This window comes from Camponotus floridanus, unplaced genomic scaffold, assembly GCF_003227725.1.
Source record: "Camponotus floridanus strain SB8 unplaced genomic scaffold, Cflo_v7.5 scaffold6, whole genome shotgun sequence".
Lineage (NCBI taxonomy): Eukaryota > Metazoa > Arthropoda > Insecta > Hymenoptera > Formicidae > Camponotus > Camponotus floridanus.
This window is the reverse complement of record NW_020229769.1, coordinates 622106-644640: the sequence shown is the minus strand read 5'-3', so window position 1 is coordinate 644640 and position 22535 is coordinate 622106. Positions and strand designations below refer to the sequence as shown.

At 35.3% G+C, this 22535-nt stretch overlaps 2 protein-coding genes and 1 long non-coding RNA gene across 7 annotated transcripts in view; 2 read left to right on the top strand and 1 right to left on the bottom strand.

Annotated features, from left to right (window-relative positions):
• Positions 1 to 73: 73 nt before the first annotated feature.
• On the bottom strand, positions 74 to 4750 carry LOC105248367 (radial spoke head protein 6 homolog A). Its single transcript, XM_025413055.1, has 11 exons — positions 4469 to 4750; positions 3986 to 4175; positions 3646 to 3845; positions 3451 to 3538; positions 2800 to 3027; positions 2527 to 2649; positions 1941 to 2094; positions 1640 to 1806; positions 1329 to 1546; positions 465 to 640; positions 74 to 269 (listed from the first exon to the last, which is right to left on the bottom strand). Exons 1-11 carry the CDS (start codon positions 4585 to 4587, stop codon positions 181 to 183), a joined length of 1752 nt encoding a protein of 583 aa, XP_025268840.1. The 5' UTR covers positions 4588 to 4750; the 3' UTR covers positions 74 to 180.
• On the top strand, positions 3994 to 4566 carry LOC112639359. Its single transcript, XR_003123464.1, has 3 exons — positions 3994 to 4032; positions 4287 to 4357; positions 4448 to 4566. It is a non-coding gene; the product is annotated as an uncharacterized LOC112639359 (long non-coding RNA).
• Positions 4751 to 8005: 3255 nt separating the features above from the next.
• Positions 8006 to 22535, top strand: part of LOC105248345 (papilin) — a 99110-nt gene continuing 84580 nt past the window's right edge. For 3 of the 5 annotated variants that reach the window (XM_011253096.3, XM_020026604.2, XM_011253095.3), the window contains exon 1: positions 10871 to 11027. In XM_011253096.3, the coding sequence (XP_011251398.2) occupies positions 11005 to 11027 (23 nt within the window). In that variant the 5' untranslated portion in view covers positions 10871 to 11004. Of the gene's footprint in view, positions 8194 to 10869; positions 11028 to 22535 lie in introns of those variants that run through there. The other 2 variants (XM_020026605.2, XM_020026606.2) reach the window with 2 other exon arrangements.

The window sequence follows — 22535 nt, the reverse complement described above, 5'->3', positions numbered from 1 at the left end:
TCAAACAACTTTACTGTATAATAATATTATACATTTTTCATGATTCTTTTAATATTATTTGCAGTGCCTTGGACGGAAACCTACATTGCCGATATGCCAAGTTTCAACTTGTAGTGCCCTCTATACGAGGACTATTTGACTTAACATTTGAAAGCGGGAAAGTATTTCGTACAGTACAAGTTACACATCGTCTTCCTCGGCTTCTTCTTCCTCGTCCTCTTCTTCGTCGTCGTCCTCCTCCTCTTCGTCTAATACCTCTTCCTCTGGTTCTGGAGTAGAACATTATTTCAGGTAATGCGAAAAACAAACCTATATTCTCTCAGATAACACGCATATTCAAAAGATTTATTTCTCCAGCAAATATTTCGAAGACATCTTTGTGGAACGATAGGATTCGGGATGTACTTCAAACGTTTTTTGGACATACGTATTATAGAATTATATTATTCTTTTACAGCAATCACCTGTTGGCGATAAACGCGCTACTCGATATAGCCCTTCTTCGTCGACGGTAGGATCACGAATTTCCATGATTTCCGGTCCGATTTTGTACTGATCTTGGACGGACGGCATATCGGGAGGGCTATAATTATACGCGTTGTATTTGTGGCCCCAGCCGATGTACACGTTCGCGAAGCGTCTGCGAAATGACATCATTAAAATTATATTAACGCAATCCCGCGTGCATCAATTCCCTTGTAACCTGACTATGGATCAACATAATTTTAGCGTGGACCACAAATGTTCGCAGCAGGATGAGGTTATTGAACGCACGGTGAATTAAGCATGGAATAGATATATTTTTAACTGCTCAATTTGGCGTTATCTACGTTATCTACGTTATCGCAATAAATTGTATCACTTTTTTGCTTTCTTCTTTTGCTTTGAACTTTCTTGTTAAACAGAAAGAGAGTTAATAATAATAATAATATTAATTATATAAATATAATTTAATATTAATATTTTGTTAATAATAACATTTTCTTTCTCTCTCCCTTTTTGTGAATGATATAAATTAATTATATAAATTAAAATTTTATTATAAATTTATTTTATATATATGTATATATTTCTTATTATATATATATATATATATATATATATATATATAATAAATTTATAATAAAATTTTAAGATATTTTAGATTATTAAAAACCAAGAGAGAGAAAAAGAGAGAACGTTCTATCATTAACAAAAATATTAATATTAAATTCTATTTTGTTGTACAATATTAAATATATATTAATATATTTATTAATAATAAAGCTTCAGCTCTTTCTTTTCTGATTTTTAATTATTTAAATTAAAATTTTGTTGTAAATACATACTTTCCGACAACGAACGCAAAAGCTCCGGGCCATACATTCGATCTGACTAAAGCTACTGCAATATCTGGTTGCAGATATGACGACTGTCTAGCAGTCCATGGTATCACGGAATCAACAGTGGCATCTTCGGACAAAGGAGTTAAGAGAGGTGGCCCGATTTCTTTCTCGATCGTCTTGACTTCGTCTCTGTCCGCTTCGTCTTCCTCCACGATTTCTTCCTACGAATAATTAAAACTTCCTGTCAGGTAAGTTGAAGACATATTTTCATGAGTTATTTTAAATTGTGATTATAAAATAATTATTTAGCTAACGTCCACAATATCCTCCTCTTTCTCGGGGTTCCACCAGATAGTTCGTCCTTGTTTGAGAATATACGGGCTATGATGGCACCAATTTAACATAGTGGAATCTATGAGATCTTTGATCGGCAGCGGTTTATAATGCACGTTTTCTGATAATTCCCTTTCTGCATAGATTGCTATATAAAATGATGAAATTTGCATAAATGTACAGGATTAATGCAACTAAGAATAATTCGAAGATTTTCGATATCTCTCCATTATTCTTTCTGTTAGAAAAAGATAATCTATCAAAATTATTATATTATATTACTTTCGTCTCTTTCTTCCTCGATCTCTTCATCCTCGTCTTCTTCGCCGAATGTGAAAAAGCCGATCGGCGAAACGTGAGTGGTCGCGCTAATCCTTGCAATTTGTGCGCGAAGATAATTTTTCTCGACACCGGGAAACGGCGGGAAACTGTGGATCTGTTCCGTAAAAAGAAAAATAACATTAAAAAAGAAAAACAACCAAGATAATAGAGACTGATTAAGTTGACTTGAAGTGTATGAAATCTAAAATTAATTTCATCAATTTGTATTCGCACCTTGCTCGACTTCCACTAACTTTGATTTATTTTGTTAATTGCACCGAGGAGCATTATTTTTACAGTTTTTACTAATTGCTGTGTATTTACCAAAAACTCTTAACTTTACCGCGATTCATCATTCTTTTCTCCACGTTCTATTCGTCTATCATTACCGTAGATTGTCTCGTGTAATTCTAACATCGTAAGGCACGCAACCAGATATCGCGGATAATAAGACAATATGTGGGTTAACGTTATAGATGCGTTACAGACGTGTTCGCAAATAACATCGCTCTAACCTGGGGTTCCTTCATTAAAAGGCATCACGTACCGGTGTCTCCAAGTTTCCCGTACAGTATCGGACAATCTGTCGTGCAATTACTATCTGCTGCGGCGTAACCGTCGGAAGTTCGATCCACTCGTCCAACCCAGGCGCGTTGCATACAAAATACACCTAAATACTATTAGAGCGTGAGAGGTGGAGATTATTAAAAAAAATAGAAAAAAATAGGTGACGTGATGCGGATTGAATATTAATTCCTTATGACTATTGGGACGCATTCCTTTGATATTATGATAATTGAGAGCTCGTAAACGCGCGTACTTTTTTATTCAGACCGCTCCCGATTTTTTCAGTCGGTACTTCCGGCAGCGGTCTCCACAGATTAACAGGCAGAGGAGGAAAGACAAGCTCCAAGGGTTTTCCTACACCCGTACCCTCGTGTGGGATTTCCGTTGCTCCGACGATTTCATCCATGGCTTCCGTCTCGGTTTTTACCGCGGCTTCTTCCTCTGCGAATTTTGCTGCCGCTTCGGATTCGGGTTCCTCTTTCTCTCTTTGAGTTTGTACCTCAGCTTTCTTTTGTTATTTTTAAAGAAAATATTATTGTATTCTTAAGAGAGGATCTTAAGAGTTTACAGCAGGAAACAATATACATAACTGTATTATTTATTCGAAGGAAATTCGAATAAAGCTGCTTTAATACCGCGATAAGTATCTCTTTTAGTTTATCTTTGTTTTTAAACTAGATATATGATAAACATGATAAACACAAATATTAAACACAAATATTAGCATAATTAATTGTGTTAGCATTGCAAACTGTATTAAATGAAATTTCAGATAACGTGCATATTTAGTGGATTAAAATGTTATGCATTTTTTATGACACGTAAATTATCTTGGAAGAAAAAAATCAAAGAGGCAAAAAAAGAGAAATATGTCATAAATTAATTGTGTATTTCAGTATTTCACCTCTAATCTTCGAGCAAGTTCATCCGCTTGAAATTCAGCCTCCACTACGTAATAATTTTTGGGTTTTCCAAGTATTTTACCCCAAAATCTGAGATAGGAATTAATATTTAAAAAATATATATATTAAGTAAAGAAAATAATGTGATGTGCGAGTTCGATATATTGTATATAACGTGAGCTATTCAAATCGAATACCTAATATTTTCAAGCGGCATTGTGGAGGCAAGCTTCCGAATCGATAAATTAAGCAACACCATTTCATGTCGCGGCAATCCTACACCCGTCTGCTCGAAATAGAACAAAAGATCCAACATGTCGGGATACTTCTTTTTCTTATCGTCCTCCTCCTCGTCCTCCATTCTCTCCTGATCGTCCTCGTCAATCTGTCTTACACTCTGTCGTGATTGCAGGAAGATTGAAAGGCACAATAAAACGAAGATTATAGTTTGCCTCGTTTGCGTCATTTGCATGTTATTTATCCGAGAGAAACTTGGCGTGTATCGCGGTTTCATTATCTGTTACTTGTCAACCGCACCTGGAAGAGCTTGATGAGCTTCTTGGCATCGTCGTACTGCGCCGGTGGTACGTACAGATCCCGAAGATGATCCGTCTTAGTTTTAAATCTCTCCTCCTTCAATTTTCTGCTGTATTCCTCAAAAATATCGACTGCGTTTCGCGGCTGTTCAGCAAGTAATTTTGCTAAAAGTTCAGTTAGATGGTCGTACCTAGAAAGGATCGTCGAGAATAAATTAATAATTTTGCTCGGCATTTCAATTATTATCCTCTTTTTCTTCATTATTGTTTCAAGGTTTCATAATAAAAAAATTTTATTTCAGGACTAATATGGAACAATTGCTTTTACCATGCTTGCATCATCGGATCTCTCTTGCGAAACACAGTTATTACGGTAAATATAATGTGAAATATTGTGCGTATATTGGAAATGAAAAAAAATACATTACAAGGAGAGAGTACAATTGCATAATTCTTATCGTAGGAAATTCAGTGGCGCGCTTACAAGCTGTCACCCGATTCTGTGCTGTGTTTCTGCAGAAATTTCTTTGCGCGTCGAATGTCGTGCTTCACGCTGGGAACATCGTCGGGAGGTGCCTCTTCTACGGTATAAGAATACTCCATTCTTATTATATTATTTTCCACGTCTCACTGCATGCAACCAGCTCGCAAAATTGGATGCGACGTCACATCTCGCCGGATACTCAATATAATATTATCGCAGTAACGTAACCGCCTATGCAAGCTGTCATCGTTTGGTAAGTTATATCAGACTGATTTTTTTTAATCGGCGCTGTTCATCCGTTTCTTCCCATTCAGCATCATCCTGTGTCGCGAAATCGTCGCGATTGCTGTGTTACAGAAATATAAAATCTTATCTGGAGTGACCTAATTATTTCAACACATCATACTAAAACTGTTTTTAATCAACTTTGTTGAAAGTAGTTAGAATGATAGCTGAGATAAATGTCTCCCACGCATTTCTATCGAACGAGAACCCATTTCCGAGTGCACATATATAAAATATAGCATATAAAATTATTGGAAACAATTCAATATTTTTAATTTGAAACAAAGTTGCTTTTATCAAGCTAAGTATAAATGCATATTAAATCATTAAATTATATACATATTAATAATAATGCATGATATAATGCTTTAAATATTTGTTTAACATTTGATATTATCTACTCATATTTTATTTATATTTTTTATCGCTATACTGATTATATGATTATATATGATATAATAATATCCATTCTCATTAAATAATATCAATGAACCGAAAGGAAAACATGAATGAATAATATGATTTAATAGAGATGATTTGTATGTACATGCATGGTTCCTATCAACTTGCATCCTGGAGCATAGTTATCGTCTATCGGGTGTCCTAAATATGATGGGCGCTTCTCGAGGTCACTGGCTGTTTCCTTTGACGCCCACCTTCTTCTATAGTGTAGAACACATGTTCTGCCTTCAAAAACTACCGCAGTAATAAATGTCGAGGTGTTATGATCAAAAGCTTTTGAAAGTTTGTGTCGTTAAAAATAACCTAGACAGAAATGGTAGTGAAATGATATTTTTTTCTTATATCTACTTATAAATTCGTTTAAATAATTATTAAATAGAAAAAGAGAGAAAACATATATTATACTTTATTAAATTATTTTTCTCCGCATATAAAAAGTTATATTTAAAACTTTATTGATCTATAATTTTAACGTTAAATACGTTTTGTACAAAATATTAGTTTAATAATTCTGTGGATAAATGTAATTATCTTAAAATAGTTTTATGAGATAATGGTTTTTAGAAATGTTCTTTGATCTACGTGTGTATATAACTGACATCCATATGCGCTGTAATATTTGTACTTGGTAAGACGTTTCAAGATCTTACGAGAAAAAAATGCTGTTTCAAGGAAGCCCTGATCTTTTTGCAGCTCTTAATAACTTGCAATTTTATTGTGCAACTCTGTATTGTATTACGCTTGCGTGACCAGCATAGACCATTATGCAAATCACTTCTCTATAATGTCGGCCTGCCGATATTCGTCGACGCAGTCAAGTATATAAGCGGATTGACTATAAATATAAGAATCGTTATTGTGGTAAAATTCTACAGATGTCTTTAAGAAAAGAAACAAAAATCAGTGTAGTACAAGGACACATATTCTTACTTCTCCTTAAAATTTCATACTGAAAAAATTGTATTCTCAACTTAAGAATATGCCACTTATCTTTAGAATATATACTAAATATAGAATTAGAATAGAATAGAATAGAATAGAATAGAATAGAATAGAATATATAGAATAAAATAGAATAGAATATATACTAAATATATACTAAAGATAAGTGGCATATTTTTAAGTTGAGAATACAATTTTTTCAGTGCAAGATTCTACATTAAATTTGCATTTTAATAGCGCCCAATTCTGTGTAACATTTCGGATTTATAAATCACATTTCTCTCATGCATGAAACTTCCTACCAACCCTATATCGAATGTAGAATCGCAATCACGCGGAACTTTAATTACAATTCGTCGCTGCATCGTTAACAAGGTGAAATTATGGCTATATACGTAAGGTTAAGCACGTGGCAAGTTTCAAACAGACCGGATTACAAACAGTACAGGGATTTCGTAATTTCAGGAGTTATAACAGGTGGTGTTGGATGCCACACACCACGCCGCTGGCGTTGGCGTCCAAACACGGGCTTTTCAAGCGAGCCAGCTGCGTCACTCGGCATTTCTCCCGATACTTCGCCGCCGCATAATACTCCCGTGTAATTAACAAAATGGTATGTTGATTAATAAAACGCGAACGCATGATTATCCGCCGGGTTGGCATGTTTCGGACGGACGGACGCGGATTCGGAACGCAGGATGCAGATTATCCGATTTGCCGAAATTCAATAGCCGTTGCCGTTTGACGCGCATTGTTCGCGCGACGGCCAGATGCGTTAATTAACAAAAGGCCGTTAATGTATGACCGTCTATCGCAGATGCGATTCTCGACCGATAACGATGATAAACGAGTTCGAATATCTCGCTCGCGCGCACCGAATAGCGTAATAGACGTTCGATAGACGAGGAACGCAGTATTTTCCTCGTCGAGGAAAATTTAATTTTCCAACTTATGTCACCAGAGTCGTCTCTTAAAGCGCCTTTTAAAGTGAATATATTAATTAGGCAAATATAACATATGTATTCACTTTTTGCGGCGTAGTTAAATTTTTCACTATGCCGAAATTATTTTATGGAAATGATTTTATATTTCAAATTGAAATTATCTTAATTAAACAAATTTTTCACTAATTAAATTAGTGTTGCTTGAAATAATTATATTTTGCATAATTTATTAATTAATTTTAATTTAATTTAAATATTGAATTTTATTAATTAATTTTTCAAAATTTTATTTGCTTATAATCTGTTAAAAATGATTAAAGCATTGATATTTCTATTGTGGATGAATCTATTTCACATCTATTTAAATTCACAAACACATTTAATAATTCTGATAAGAAAAAAAAAGTTTCTAATCAGTAAATAATTATAATATATTAAGAGAAATTCAAGAATTTTGTGCAAATAAAATAAAATCTCTTCGGGATTCTTCCCAAAGAATTGTGTTCTTCTCATTGCCTTATCGGAACAATGTGGTTGAAGAAGAGCAGTGAATGATAAATTCGTTAATCGGGCGGCATTGGACGCATTTCGAATGTGGACGAGAGAACGAGGGGAGATGGTGCCCGTAATTCGCGGGGGCGTTGGAGTATGAATGAGTAAGAAATCCCTACTATTCCTCCTCTCTTCAGCTATCTCATTCTCTTGCCAGTCGACCACCCCATCTCTCCCAGCCCTACTCATCCCTCCTCCCTTCCCCTCTTCATCCTCCCTTCCTCACATTTTCTTTCTCTCTTTCTCTCTCTTTCCCCCATGCCATTTGGCCCCTCTTTTTCTCACTGAAAGCAACTCATATCGGGGGTCGGTTCTCTCTCCGGGTTCCGCGCTTCTTTCGGTCAGTTTTCTCCCGTGAGTTGTACGCGCGCGTCCTTTCGTGAAGATTCGGCTTCCGTGTCGTACAGCCTTTAGGCCCTACAGCCTCGATAAACAGAAAGAACCGGCGTTGTGTTAGGAATAAAACGACTTCTCTCTGCATCCTGGATTTCTGCAGGACGGGAGAGCCATATTGTTCATCATGTACCATCGACTGTCAAGGTACATTAATAATAAATATGTTTTGTTTTTATTAAATTAATTCCTTTATTAAATTAACTCTTGATTAGATTATCAATCTTCCTTTTTATTGTTTATTAAATTGTAAGTAAAATCTTTTATGAAATAAAAGCAATACAATTTTTTAATTTTAATTTTAATATAATGATAACAAAAACGTTTGTTAAGAAAATTATATAATCGATATAATGGCGGAAAAAAGTAATTTTTGAGTAGGTAAAACGTTAATTGAAACGATATGAAACATCATGATATTATATATTGTAATTATTAATATTATATACATGATTTTTAATACATTTAATACATGCTTTAATACATTCATAATTTAAATGTAGCTTTCTTAAATTTTTAAAATGTTGGATATTTTAAAATTATTTTTTATTTTTAACTGGATCTCTATTTTTTTCTTACTCGAAAATGGTTTTCGTTTAATAGTAATAAAAAACTGACATGTGCTTGGTAAAAATACATAATTAATAGAAATTTCATGCGTCGTTTAATTACGTCAATATTATAACAAAAATATCGCTTTGATATGAAAAGATGCACTTCGTGGAATAGTGTGCAAGTCAAAATCTTTTCATTCAAGATGGAGAATTACCTTACTTTCTTGGATAGGTACTCTCGCAATTATTAAAACGATTTAGTACGAAGTACCGGAGAGTTTACGTCTACTGGATCTTATTATTAAAAGTTCCACTTCTCCCGTCTTGAAATCATCCAAACTCCGGTAATACCATCCTTTCTTGAAAATGCAGTTTAACTTCTTTGGTGATAATTAGACAGAACTACGTGGCGAAAAGAATAAAAGACTCAGTTTCGTACGGCATTAGTCGAATGATTCGTTACGCAATAATTATGTCGTATAAAAGTTCAAGATTTCATCAATCAACGAAAAGTTTCTTTCCCCCTCTGTCAAAATCTCGGTGTCTTTTTTTAGAAAATAATTAAAAATTGAGAAACCGGCGTGATAAAAGTGAATGCAAAACGGAAAATTTTCAATTAACCATTAAATCATCTTTTTACATTACATCAAATTTTTGCTGATTTAAAAATAGATATAAATGAAACTTTATTTTCATTTTTTTTCCATGCATTTCCGAGATTTCTATCATTGTTTGAATATGCTAATAATTTACATCAAATATTTGTTAATGTTTAGGCAAAATTATGTTTCCTTTTTCATGCATGTAATATTTATGGTTTTGTCGTAACATATCATATTATCTTGCTTTTATTAAATAAGCAGCTCTCGCTTCTATTAAATAAGCATTGTGAGGGTTTTACATTATTCATTTGCTGTTTCCACGCGTTACGCATCAGCCGATCGCTCGTAAATCGCTTGCCGACCGCCCTCGCCAATTCACTTTTCATTAAGATGTCCGCGGAGTGAGTGAATGAACGGATGAATGGATTTCCAGAAGCCGCGAGACCGCGATCTTTCCCCTCGGCCTTGGGCTACTTAAACTGGTAGCATGCCAAATTTCTCGAATCCTTCTCTCAATAACTCTATTTATCATAAATTATCACAAATTAAATCGTAAATTAGATTTATCATAAATTAGATGTTATAAAATTAAATAAATTCTATTTATTATTACTGTATATATAAAATGATTCGTGAAAAACATTTTACGTATTTTATAAGAAAATTTAAACAATGCTAAATATAAGTAAAATTCATTCAAGTGATACATGCAATATATATAACGGGGGATTTTCACCTAAAATGTTCTTCGTGTATTTTATTTTATTTTTTGTTGATATTACATAGTCAACATTACAAAAAATAAAAAAAGCAGACAATCGATATTTTAATTAAATTTAGTTCAACAGGAATTGATTGGTATTCTTGTTTATCTATGTTTTTTGTAAAAGAAAAAATAAACATTCGTTTATAATTGATTTAATACTATAGATGTGAAATTAATACACACGATTATATGTCGGAATGCTACTCGATGTTGAACAGTTTAATTATCGACGCTTCCTCTGCACTTTGCGAGTCTTGTCTCAATTAGATATGTTTTACTGTACGTTGTTTGTTTGCTTTTATTCTTATATCCTAGAAATGATGCTCGTGCACATTCGAGTGGAACGAATTATTTCCTTGGATTAAATCTTATATAAATCTTACATATTAAAAAAAATAGTAATCTTCGTTTTCCTTTTTTATCAATTTACAATGTAACTTTGCTATTTCATAGTTTACTTAGACTTTTATTTTTTATATAATTTATAATTTATATTTTTTAATATAATTATTTATATAAAAGGTACATATTTATATCGTGTTTATACAAGTTCTTTTTTTTTTGTTATAACGAAAACATATATTATCATGTCATTTTTAAACATAAAAACTAATAATTATATGTGATCGTAAATATTAAAAATTCTGTTGTTTAATCCAATAATGAAGGCACTTGCTAAACGTAACTATTACATAATTAAAATTAATTTAAAATTTATTTTGAATTTTAACATGTTGCGCAAGTTTATCAGTTGAAAATTTCACGAGATGAAGCCGGTAAGCGCGGTGGAATATGGGGGCAGGAGCGAAATTTGCGGCACCGACTTCAGTGTCGGAAGGCCGCAGGCCCGTGGTCCATGACCGGTCGACGCAGCCTCCTCCCGGTTCCAGAGAGAATCGGAGTCACGTTCAGTCAGTGGCCGACTCCCGTCCGCGGAGGTGGTGCGCGTTATCGCTCCTTCGGGTCCTTTCTCAGCAGAGTGTCGAGAGAGGTTTTCCGGCTTCTGCGTACGTCCCGAGGCTCATCCTCATCGGGCATGACGAACACTAGGAGCACGTGGTTAGTTGAAAATTTTCATTTCGCGCCTTTTTGCATTCACTTTTATCACGCCGGTTTCTCATCGTTTCGTTTCTTCATGTTCGCAATTTTTGAGTGTTTACTTGTTGCCTTTTTTTTTCTTTTTGTTTAGATTCAGTGCTCAATTTTAGATTGTATCGATTTCTGTCTTAATCAGTTCGTTTTTATAAAGCGCACGGAAGTACTTTGTTACGGAATCGTTTAAAGAGAATTTTAATTAAAAACTTAAGTTTTTTGCGTGCGGCTTACTTGCTGCCTATCGCGTCGCCATTGAGTCGGATATTAAATCATGTATATATAGCGCGTAATAATTATACTGTTTAAAACCTCCTTCTTCTTGATTTACGCGAATAAAGAATCCGCCGACATGATTTTTTTTTATTTTTTCTTTATTTTTGTCATTTCAACCTCAAAATGATCGAGGAAGAACGCGCGAAAATGTAGCAACACTCAAATATTTGAGAGAATCATAATTGCATATATAGAATAAGCATAAACGTGTGTGATGATTTGATATTCTAAATCATTTTTTTTTTAAATAGATTTTCAAAATTGAAGTCGTAGACAAATTGCGCAATTTTTTTTACGAATGATTTGTTGTTTATTTTTAACTATATACATATATGTTGCGACAATATGCCCAACTATTCGATTTCCGCTACTGTCAAAACCAAAATTCGTTGTATGCTATAAATATGCAACATTACATCATGATTCAATGCATATTCTACATGAAATAACATCTACGCTTTTTTCAGATAAAAAAATACTTTTGAAATACTTTTATCACAACTTATATAATCGTATTTGATTATATTATATCATTGTATTTAATTTTTTATCACAATTATACAGTTAAATAACTATTCTTATGTTTATTATCATCAATATAAAATCAATATAAAATCAATACAAAATCAAATTATTCATTAAACATTAAATAATTGCATCTTATAAATTATTATAAATGTAAATTAACATATGTAAATTTTAATTTTTAATTTTAAAAAATAGTATAAAATTATTAATTAATAATTAATTAATAATTTCTTTATTATAAATTGTATCAAAAATTGAATTAAAATATGCTTTCATCATTTTAAGAAGACACTTGTTGGATTTAAGAATTTTCACATTATATATTATTATTCAATATATTTTTTAAAGTACCTACTTTTTTAAATAACATTCATTTATATATACACATTTTTTATGTGTCAAATAAATTATCTTCAAATATGATGAAAGTTTCATCATATTTGAAGATAATTTATTTGACACATAAAAAATGTGTATATATAAATGAATGTTATTTAAAAAAGTATATATATATAAACACATTTTATATTATATATTATATTATCTAAAATTTATTGATAGAAATATAAGAAAAAGCGCTTATTAATTTGCCGATTGTAACGGTAATGATGATTTTAGTTGCATATTTATGCTTACATTGATAGAATGACCAATCAAATTTTCATTGTAGGTCGAACTATGAGAGCTATTCTCCAAACGACTTCACTATTAGGCATAAGAAAATTTTGGAAAAGTCTCCATTTCTTCTTTATTCGTCTAACAATGAACATTTTATATGTCTCTTCCGATGTGCGCTCGCACAATTCGCATATGCTGAGGAATAGGAGACACTTTCGTGAGTTCTTACGGGATGAGAATGATGGGTTGGTCGACATGTGTGTCTCTCCAGATGGTTCATTTGTCAAAGCGGCCAAAACGAGAGTGCATCCAGTTAGCTTATATTATATATTGCTTTATAGACGATAATATCGCTCTATTTTTAATGACGATTTCATATAATCTGTGACAATATAACCTTGCGTGTAGACATGACTATCATTAACCTCTCACTATTCACATGGCATTTATCTTCGGCATATATATATCTTTTGCCTTCATTCTTACTTTCATATTGATAAAGTATAAACTAATTATTTCTTTTTTTAACTATTATTATTTATTTTTATACTGGACTGAGCTGTATTGTACTGTACTGAACTACGAGAAAAAAGATAGTATGTGCATATATATGCATTTTATTATTTATTTATTTATTATGAAATTAACGTCTTAGTTGTAATGAGCTTTAAGTCAAGCTTTTCTGCACACATTTTGCGCTAGGATTTGAAGATTAAAATATAACAACGGTAACAGAATTATTTTGCTAAGTGCATTCTTATGTTTCTAATTAAATTTTAGTGACAATTCTCGCTGAGGATACTGCGACTTAAGCAAGAAACGTTAGTCCAGTTAAATTATATCACCACATTGTCACATATTCGTGCGAGTCACGAAAGTGCAATATCTTTGCCATCGATTTACGGTTATAACAGTACTCCACCTGCGGCGGGTATAAAGGGTTATTGTAGCGAGCTTTCAGGTACCGTCCTTCTGGTGAGCCGCTTGGCAGGACAATGGCTTATGCTAATTCTCACTGAGTCTATGTAGACGTCGTCCTTCCGACTCTGTACACAGGGTACGCGTGTAATGTGTCGGAGTTTAAAATTCAACCAGCATTACGCTCGCAAACGGTGCGAGATTTAACGTCGCACTTGCGAATTGTTTCGCCTAATAAAATTACAACTTGTCGCATTCCATACAATTACGGGACACCAGCATGCACGTAGCTTGATTTAATGTACTTATTTACACATGTTTCATAAAATTGCAAATAAAAGTTTTTTGTGTTGCATTTATTTTAGCATATATAATTAAATTATTATTATTTTTATTTAAATATCGCATCGATAAATATATTCATGAAAATTATTAGATTAATCCCGTTAAATGCTGCTTGCTTATGTGCACTTAAATCGGAAGTGCATCTACAGAGTATCTTTACGCTGACATGAAAATATTACAAAGGTTACTGCATGACTCAAACGCCTATGAGAAATAATGTAACTCACAAATATCCTTTAATTTTTTTCGAGTTTTAAATCTGAGAAGCCTACTTCACGGAAACAAAGGACTATGAGTTTTTACCGAATAAACAATTTTATGTCAGCCTAATAAGTACATGTAAACTTTACACGAGTGTGTCGCATATTGTGTATATATATATATATATATATATATATATATATATATATTCACTCGTAGAAATTCCCAACGCGAAAAGCATTCTGTCAGGTAGCCGGCCACATACGCTGCAGACAATCCTGTATTTCGTGGCTTATTTTGGTTCTTCTAAATAGGAGGGAGAAAGCTGTTATTTCTGTTCCATAAGTTAATACTCCAGGGCACAGCCCTCGTGCTTCGTTATGCACACCAGACACTCGCTCCGGCTGGTCCGAAATACTCGAAAGTATTACGGTTTTGTTTATTGTTGGACGTTTCCGTTTGTACAAACGAGATTACTGCAAACGGACCGTGCCATCGAAAGTATGTACTTACATCACAACTCGCGCGTATTTTTTGCCTCGATCACGCCTGACGTATCATGATACATGTACGTGTGCTTTAAATAGATTTGAATTAAATGTAATCTCGCGAGAGAGAGAGAGAGAGCCACTTGATCGATTGAAATAGGGGTTCGCGAACTCCGCACATCGATCACTGGAAGAGTAATTAATAAAAGCGCTATGTTTTCAATTAGTACAAAGCTTCGCGCTCATCGAAATAATTATGCGCTGTAGCTTTTGTACATGATACGAATAAGATGATGCATCGAAACATTTTTGTTAAATGGATTGAAAAATAATGAGAAAAATAGATTGCGCACTCGTATCCGAAATAGATTCAACATTTTCAATACTCTTCAAATTTGAAAAAAATGAAAATTTCGTGTTTTATTAGCATTTTATATGTAGGATTTATTTTAAATATCAAATCCAAAACTCAACAATCTGTGCTAAATCTGTTATAAAAAAATTCAATCATATGTGTCAACTAGAAAAAAAGTTTAATTTCTGGTCTTTCCAATACGACATCAATCATTAATAAAATGATCCGCACAAAATTTCGACATTTAAAAATACACCGCATTCCGATAAATCCATTGCAATGATTATAATCGGAAACAAAATAAAAAATTGATTTAATTTATTATTATAAATATAATGTGCTTCTATAATAATTAAAATATTTATTCTGTACTAATTAATTTTCTTCATTAAATCTCATGTACAAGTGTTATTTATGAAATAATGCAATGAGAGTAGGAATGAATGCGATCTTGCTCTGAGATCTTACGTCCGCATATGTAATGGAAATATTGCACGATATGTCGTGTTCTTCTCGGAGATGCATATTCATTTTTATAATAAAAAGAATACGCTATATACTTTAGCCTTGCACGCTGTCTTTATCCGGTATACCATGCGCTTTTTCAATATAATCGATTTTATTAAATTCCTATACAATGCCTTTTTGTAGCAACGACACACATGTGTCTTCGTGTGATTGTCATGATAAAAGGCAAGCTACCAATCCCGCCATTCGCCGGCAAGATTTCAGTTAACAGGATTCCATTATTTATAAACTCCTTCAACGAGATTCCATTATTTATAGAACTATATATGTTATTGAAGTTGACAGGTATTGAATATATCTTTGTGGATAATGCACAATATTCTCAATCGTCTAAACTTGGAAGTGTATTTAGAAAGGATAGCGCGCGCTATATGATATCGAATAAGATAAATTAATTTAAATTGTAGCTTAATAAAAGATATATTATTAAAGTTTCAAACCCTTACATTAATTTACACAGACTATAAGATGATGACAAACAATTAAATTAAATTAAAAAATTACTTATGAAATAAATTATATAGAGATTATATAATTAAAAATAAGTGAATCAATGGTATTACATATGAAATGTATAGTGAATCAATCCGTCCGTTAATTTTTTATAAAAAACCTATAAATTCACTACAAGACCGTGATTTATCAGGATTTTTCTCTTTTCAAAATCCATAGATATTTCTTCTTCCTCATGGCTTCATTCTCTGTATGACTCCGTTTCGGAGCAACCAGTGTCTGTCTTCCGGAAGATGTGGCATGAGATGTGGAAAAGATTCACACCTAAACACTATGGTGTTTGTATATACAGTGGCATGCGAGCAACGAACTTGTAAAGGAAAAACTAGGGGATCAGAGAATTATTTTCGGGACAAAAACCGTGAATGCACAAATAAATAAACGAGAAGCAAAGTCGCAACTGAATGTTTTTACAAGATATTAATTTTTTTCTATTTCATTTGCGTAAATATTTTTCTAAAGAATGTGCATTTTGAAAATAATATCTTTTGACTTATAATTAATCGCAAAAAAGTTTGAATGGTACGCTAAGATTAATACTATATTACATTATTAATTTAGATTGGGGAGGAGAAAGAAATGTTTCGATCGAGGACATATAACAATTATCATAGCTTTTTATTTCTGATGTTATATTTTTTGTGCTTTTAACGAAGAGTAAAAGAAACGCTAATTTGTTCTCGGAAGTTTTGACCGGATGACTACTCGAAGTAATTGGATTGTTCCTCATCCGTAACGAACTTGATTCAGCCATAGCAGAGTGCCATTTAATACGTTTAAAACTTAAAGACACAATATATTGTGTGTGTGTGTGTGTTTTCTAATCTAACTCTAATTCATAATCCAGATGTAATCTGGATTTAAAGATTGGAAAATAAGGTGCTAAATATAAACTATTTAAAAATATTATACAAGCTCTCTTGTGGAGATTTTCTATACTTTTTTTATTTAATAGATTCTTTTTTCGTAGAAAAATATTTTATTTAATAAACGTGTCTCTTCTTTTGTAAATCATTAACAGTTTGTCAATTATATTATATAAAATGCTTGACACGTTATATATTTTTAGTTTAATCAATATTTTTGAACAACTTATAAAACTCCTTTCTTTGCTATCTCGTGGTAACATTGTGCATAGTTTGAATTATTATCTCGATGGTGAGCATTCACTGCGCAACTTTGCAATTCCTGATATCAGTGTGCTGGCGCTGACTCGTATAAAACGAAAATATTTGCCGACGCAACTTTGCAAGCGAGAACTTCTTCTCTTCTTCGCATATAAAAAAAGATTCCTTCCTCTTTGCATTTAATCTCTTCCTTTTTAATGCATTCCCACATCCGCTTATAGTCCAGACGTTAATGCATCATTTCGCCTTCGTGTTTGTCCATATTCATTCGAATCGTAATCCGATTCGCGAGGATCCATGAGTGGTCGACCACCATTAATCGGACCTCGCCAAGATGTACGACTATGAAACGCTTAATCCTAGTAACGTCTCAGCATTTTTCTTTACTCAACCGCACGTGATATTAACGCACGAATTTATTCTCATAGTATTCTCGCCTGGAATCGAGTCTCTGCATCTCTCAGCATCTCAGTGAATCGTTCATAGAGACTACTTTTCGGATTAGTTTCCGCCCGCGCCTTTCGCCGCGAGGTATGGCGGGTATGGATGATTTTAATTTTAATTAATCGGCGAATAACGCGCGAACTATATTTGAAGAGCGTTCCACGCGGAGTTTCATAATTGATTTCATATTTGAGGTCGCGAGCCGCTCGTCGGCGCGGCCGCTTTCGCACTACGCGATCGTGAATTATACTCGGACGTTCAAAGAGCAGTAGACTGCCGCAATCAATCCGGGACCCCTACAGCCTATGCCCGGTGGTCGACCGGTGGAATGTCTCACCCACCTCTTGCGAAAGTACTACTACAAACGTCGTCTTGCTTGCCGACGATAACGACCACAGCAACAGATTCAGCCAACATCGCATCGCACGAGCATCAAACACTGTGGAGTACAAGGGGATACGATTCCCTGTAGCATTGTTTGATCATGGTAATTACGAGCCAAGTGTGCTTCGGCAAGAGAAGCAAAAGGGCGAGGGAAGAGTGAAGAGGCCGAGTAGACGAAGAGCGAGGGGGAAAGGCCAAAAAAAGCGAGCGCATGGTATTCCACTTATTCTTTCTCTCTTTCTCTCTCTCTCTTTGTTCGTCTCATCCTCACGTAGGAAGAGGCTGAGGAGCAAAGAGAAAAAAAAGTGCCGGTTACATCGTATCCTCATTCGTCTCCGCCCGTAGGAAAGCGACCGCAGTCGATAAAATATCGCGATAGGGATAAAGGCAACCCTCGTGAGCGCTCGTGCGCGCTACGCACGTACGCACGAAATGGGACGAGAGGAGGTACATATGACGCGCGTGTAATCCTCGTGTGATGGACGGCTACATTGAGGTAAATAAAAAATGAAGCCTTTCAGGCGGCGTGGAAATAAAAGTCTTCTCGAGCCTTTTTACTGGTTGGAAAAGTCATCGTTTCTTCTTTTGACTGTGATTTTACGGGGAAACGTTTAACGGCGAGCCGTGTAAAGTATGAGTCATCTCTGAAACTAATTTATCAATGGATTCACGTGGCTGATGACAATCTCCGTCGACCTGTCTACCTCGGCACTTGCGATCGTGGTCCGGGTACAGCCGCTTCTACAAGATATATTTGTCCTCGGAAAAGTAACGCGTACAATCGGCGAGTCTTTGGCGAGCATAATAACTTGTAATCAACGAGGATCATTCATCAGACTAAGTACGATCGTCCGTCGTGGCACGCAAAATCAAGCAAGACGAAGCCGACCGAGCCTTTGGTCGCGAAGAAATCGCGCACGAAAAGAACGACAACGAAGAACGACAGGCCGAGACGGAAAAAATATTCCACTTGTATATTCATCTCTTCATCTTCGTAATTTGTTCATTGAGGACGTGGCATTTAACCATCGAGCGAGTTGAGTGGAGACCGGAGAGAATCGAAAGCCGCCGGTTTTGTTGGCGATCTGTTCACCAGCGAAAAATCGATTGGAAAGAATTTCGTGTTCCTTGCGCAGATTCACGAGCTACCCGTGACGGCAGCTGCTACCACGCAGCGGTGAATGTGACCCACGTGACGGCGTTTTATGACGGTATATCTAGTGGGACCGAAAGACCCTCGGCAGGATAACGACTTCTATATCACGCTCATTCTTGCCGTACTCGATTTCTTATATTGTAATCTCGGGCCGTCGTAACGCTTGTTACGCCTAGATGACTTTTAATTCCGGCACGAAATGGAACGCCAATAATTGGCGTCCTTCAACTAATGATCTGTCATTGTATTAAATTACCACTGTTTATGAAGGTTTCATCACCTAATTCGTAAGATCCACATATTCTAGAATTCAAGTAGCTAATAATTTATTTTCTTAAAAAATGGATTAAATTATGTGAATGTGACGCAAAGATTTAAGATTAGTAGATTTTTTGATTGAGAGATAGTTTAAAGGCGATAGACAGCGATAAAATAAAGTATTATTCAAGCACTTATATTCGCGACACGATGTAACAGCTTCTAATTCAGACGTGACAACGGCGAAATTAGTTCAATCGAAAGGCCATTTTTATCACGTCACGTATACATATATCTCATGCGTTGATCTAGCGAAACATACCAGAGCAATCAAGACACAAACAATTATTTAGTCTTCTCGTCCCCTGTCCTCACCTTTCTCATTCTGCATTCCACGACCGCAATTTCAGAGCCGTCGTTTCGTTTCGTGTTCGCGTATCGCGACATCGCCGTCGAGTTTCTCCGGGTCGCATCCCCCTGCCGGAGTAACCACCAGGGCAACCTGTTGCTCTCCGATGCCGCTCTCCGTCGTTCTTCACGTCCGTGACCGTGTCAGTGAGCTGTTTCTCTCTCCCTCTCCGTCTTCCTTTCTCTCTCTCTCTCTCTTTCCCTGTCTCCTTCTTCCTCTCTATCTTTCTCTCTTCACCTTTTGTCTTCCTCCGAGTCTCGCCTTCCCAGGTCGCCTCTCTTTCCGGCTTTCGTTCTTTCCTCGTCGTTTGCTCTCGTCTTTTTCCCACTTGCCAACGAACGACAGAATGCCCTTGGTCTGCAACGTGTCTACGGTGTATGTTCTCCTGGTAGCACGAAGACCTGAAACGTCGCACTCTGTTGCTCCGTTCGGACATAGCGTCCTCGTCGCGCCAACGCCGGACTCCACCACGTTCTCGCTTCCTCGACGAGGCTCCTCTTCCTGTCTACCGAGCCTGTCCGGCTTTCTCTCTTGCGCTTTTCCACGTTCCTTCTTCTCTCCTCGCTCGTGTCCGGCCGTTCTTTCCATCTCGCTCTCGTACGTCTATCTCCCTACCATTTCGATACCGCCGCTGCTTTCTCGGCTCTCGCTGCCGCCTCCTCTACCGTCTACTGATGCCTTGATCCGTACCCTCCTGTTCTAGAAGAGCGCGGTCACGGGATGAGCGGCTGAAAGTGTGAGAAAAATCGACACGACTAGAGTGAGTCTGGATTTCAGATGAGACCGACGAACGATGCACGAAGAGCTTGCGTTTCCTTATTGTACATCCATGAAAATAACTTCCGTATTTATTTATGATTGCGATAATGAACAATGGGAATCTCATTATACCAGTTTTGTTTGATAGGCTATTTTTCACAAAGTATGTGTGAAAATTTTACACAAGCTGTTTCAAACTTATCGCATTATTTCGACTCTAAAGATATATTTGTCATATATATTTTTTATTTCTCGTTCAAAAATTACTCCAAAAATCTTCTTAAAAAAATACTTATTTATTTATGAAATTAAATTAATTTTATTTAAAGTAAAATTTGTTTATTTAGAGGATTGTATGATAATTAATTTATTCGATAGCTTGAAAGTTATATTCTAAATTATATGGAATTAAGACTCGTGGCATTTTTCGCAAAGATCGTTTCCTGATGAAAGAGTATGCGATCGATACTATGTTGCGCGATAATAATCGAGACGATGCGGCGCGAGCGCGTGTACTTTCGGCCGTTGAAATATCGCTGCGAGACGCGCCGCGACAGTTATCGACACTGAAAAATTATAGTCATCGCTAGCCCGTGCCATTGTTCCGCGTCCGCGCTTTCGTACCGTCTCTTTCGCAGGTAATAACTGTCGGTTAAAAATTATTATCGTCAGCGATCCTCGGTCAAGGCGATATACTCTGGTCGCATCCGCATGACGAGTAACGAGTCTTGAGTTTTGAGGCGTCTCTCGTCGCTAGTTTTCCCCTTTCGATCCCCTCGTCTCGCTATACAAGGGAGTATTCATAAGGAGCGTAAACTAACAACGGAGCCAGGATACTGCGAAACGATTTTGCGGTGTGACACTTGCCCGCTCGTTCCACGCGAAAACCACAAGACACCCAGACGACCGAAATATCCGACAGTGATATCCGGAGAGAGAGACTCTTCAGACTGTTTGTTCTCTTCTTAAAACTTTACCTTTTGTTTGATCGTCTTAATCACTTATCTTGACGTTATTGGAAGTTTACGTAAAATGTCACGCTATTAATTATTCAGAGCTAGGGAGATTATTACATAATTTCCGCCGATACGCGAAAAAACTGTTACATAGTTAATTATCGCCGGCGGAAACGAGTGAACGGATTATTAGTGCGCGTGTATCATGTACAAATCGTGACAAAAAAGTGTATTACCGTGCATTTGTCATTGCCAAGCGGAAAGACGTTGCGAAACGCGCAACTAAGTAAATTATCAACTGCCACCAATAAGCTCGCGAACATATATTTTTCTATTATCTCCATGTTTTTAATCTTGCTACCTGTTATAACACTACATTTTATCTCACGTGTATTACATTGAAAGTGTAGTACAGTCGCTTTCCGAAACACGCCTCTCTGCACGCGAATTGTCATCGCTAAAACGATGTGACATGTTGTATAGGACCAAAATGTAACGAACTGGAAAGTGCATTCGCGAAGAGGATTCGCGCTTGTCAAGCATCAAACTGCTATTGCGAGCGTGCCCAAGTTTAGCACAAGCTTATTTTCGTCCGCGACTTTATAGATTCCTAGCAAATGACAAATTTTCGTACGGCAATTGCTCGCGAGTTTCATATTCTTGATCTTAAAGTCTTGAAGTCGATTAAACAACTATAATTCAGTCTATATTATAGATATTTTTGTGAAGATATATCTTTATAGATATTTTTATAGATGTCTTTATAAAGTTGTCTCTAAAGGCTTCGTGACTCGTATTTTTAGCAAGGAAGTAATGCATTTTAGAATGCTTTAGATGTAGTATCTATTTTATCTCTCTTCAGTAAATGGTTTGAACAAGCGACACGAAAGAATATCACGAAGCACGTTAATTGTTTCAGACAACGAGACTTTTAGAGACTTTTTTGTCTCGAAGCAATCGGATGTACCGTTTTGGCAGTTAATCTATTTTCGTGATAGCTCTATTTTCTCATCGATAAATGGATAATCATGAATCGATTATGTTGAATTTAATTAAAGCACATTAATTGATATTTCTGGATCTTTAACTGATATAATTTATGTAGATGATGTCGCGAAAATCTGACATGAAAAATACTCTTTTAGCGTAAGAAATATATTTTGCATTCACACCTAATAGGCAAATTTTCCTTTCGCGAATACGAGCTGATTT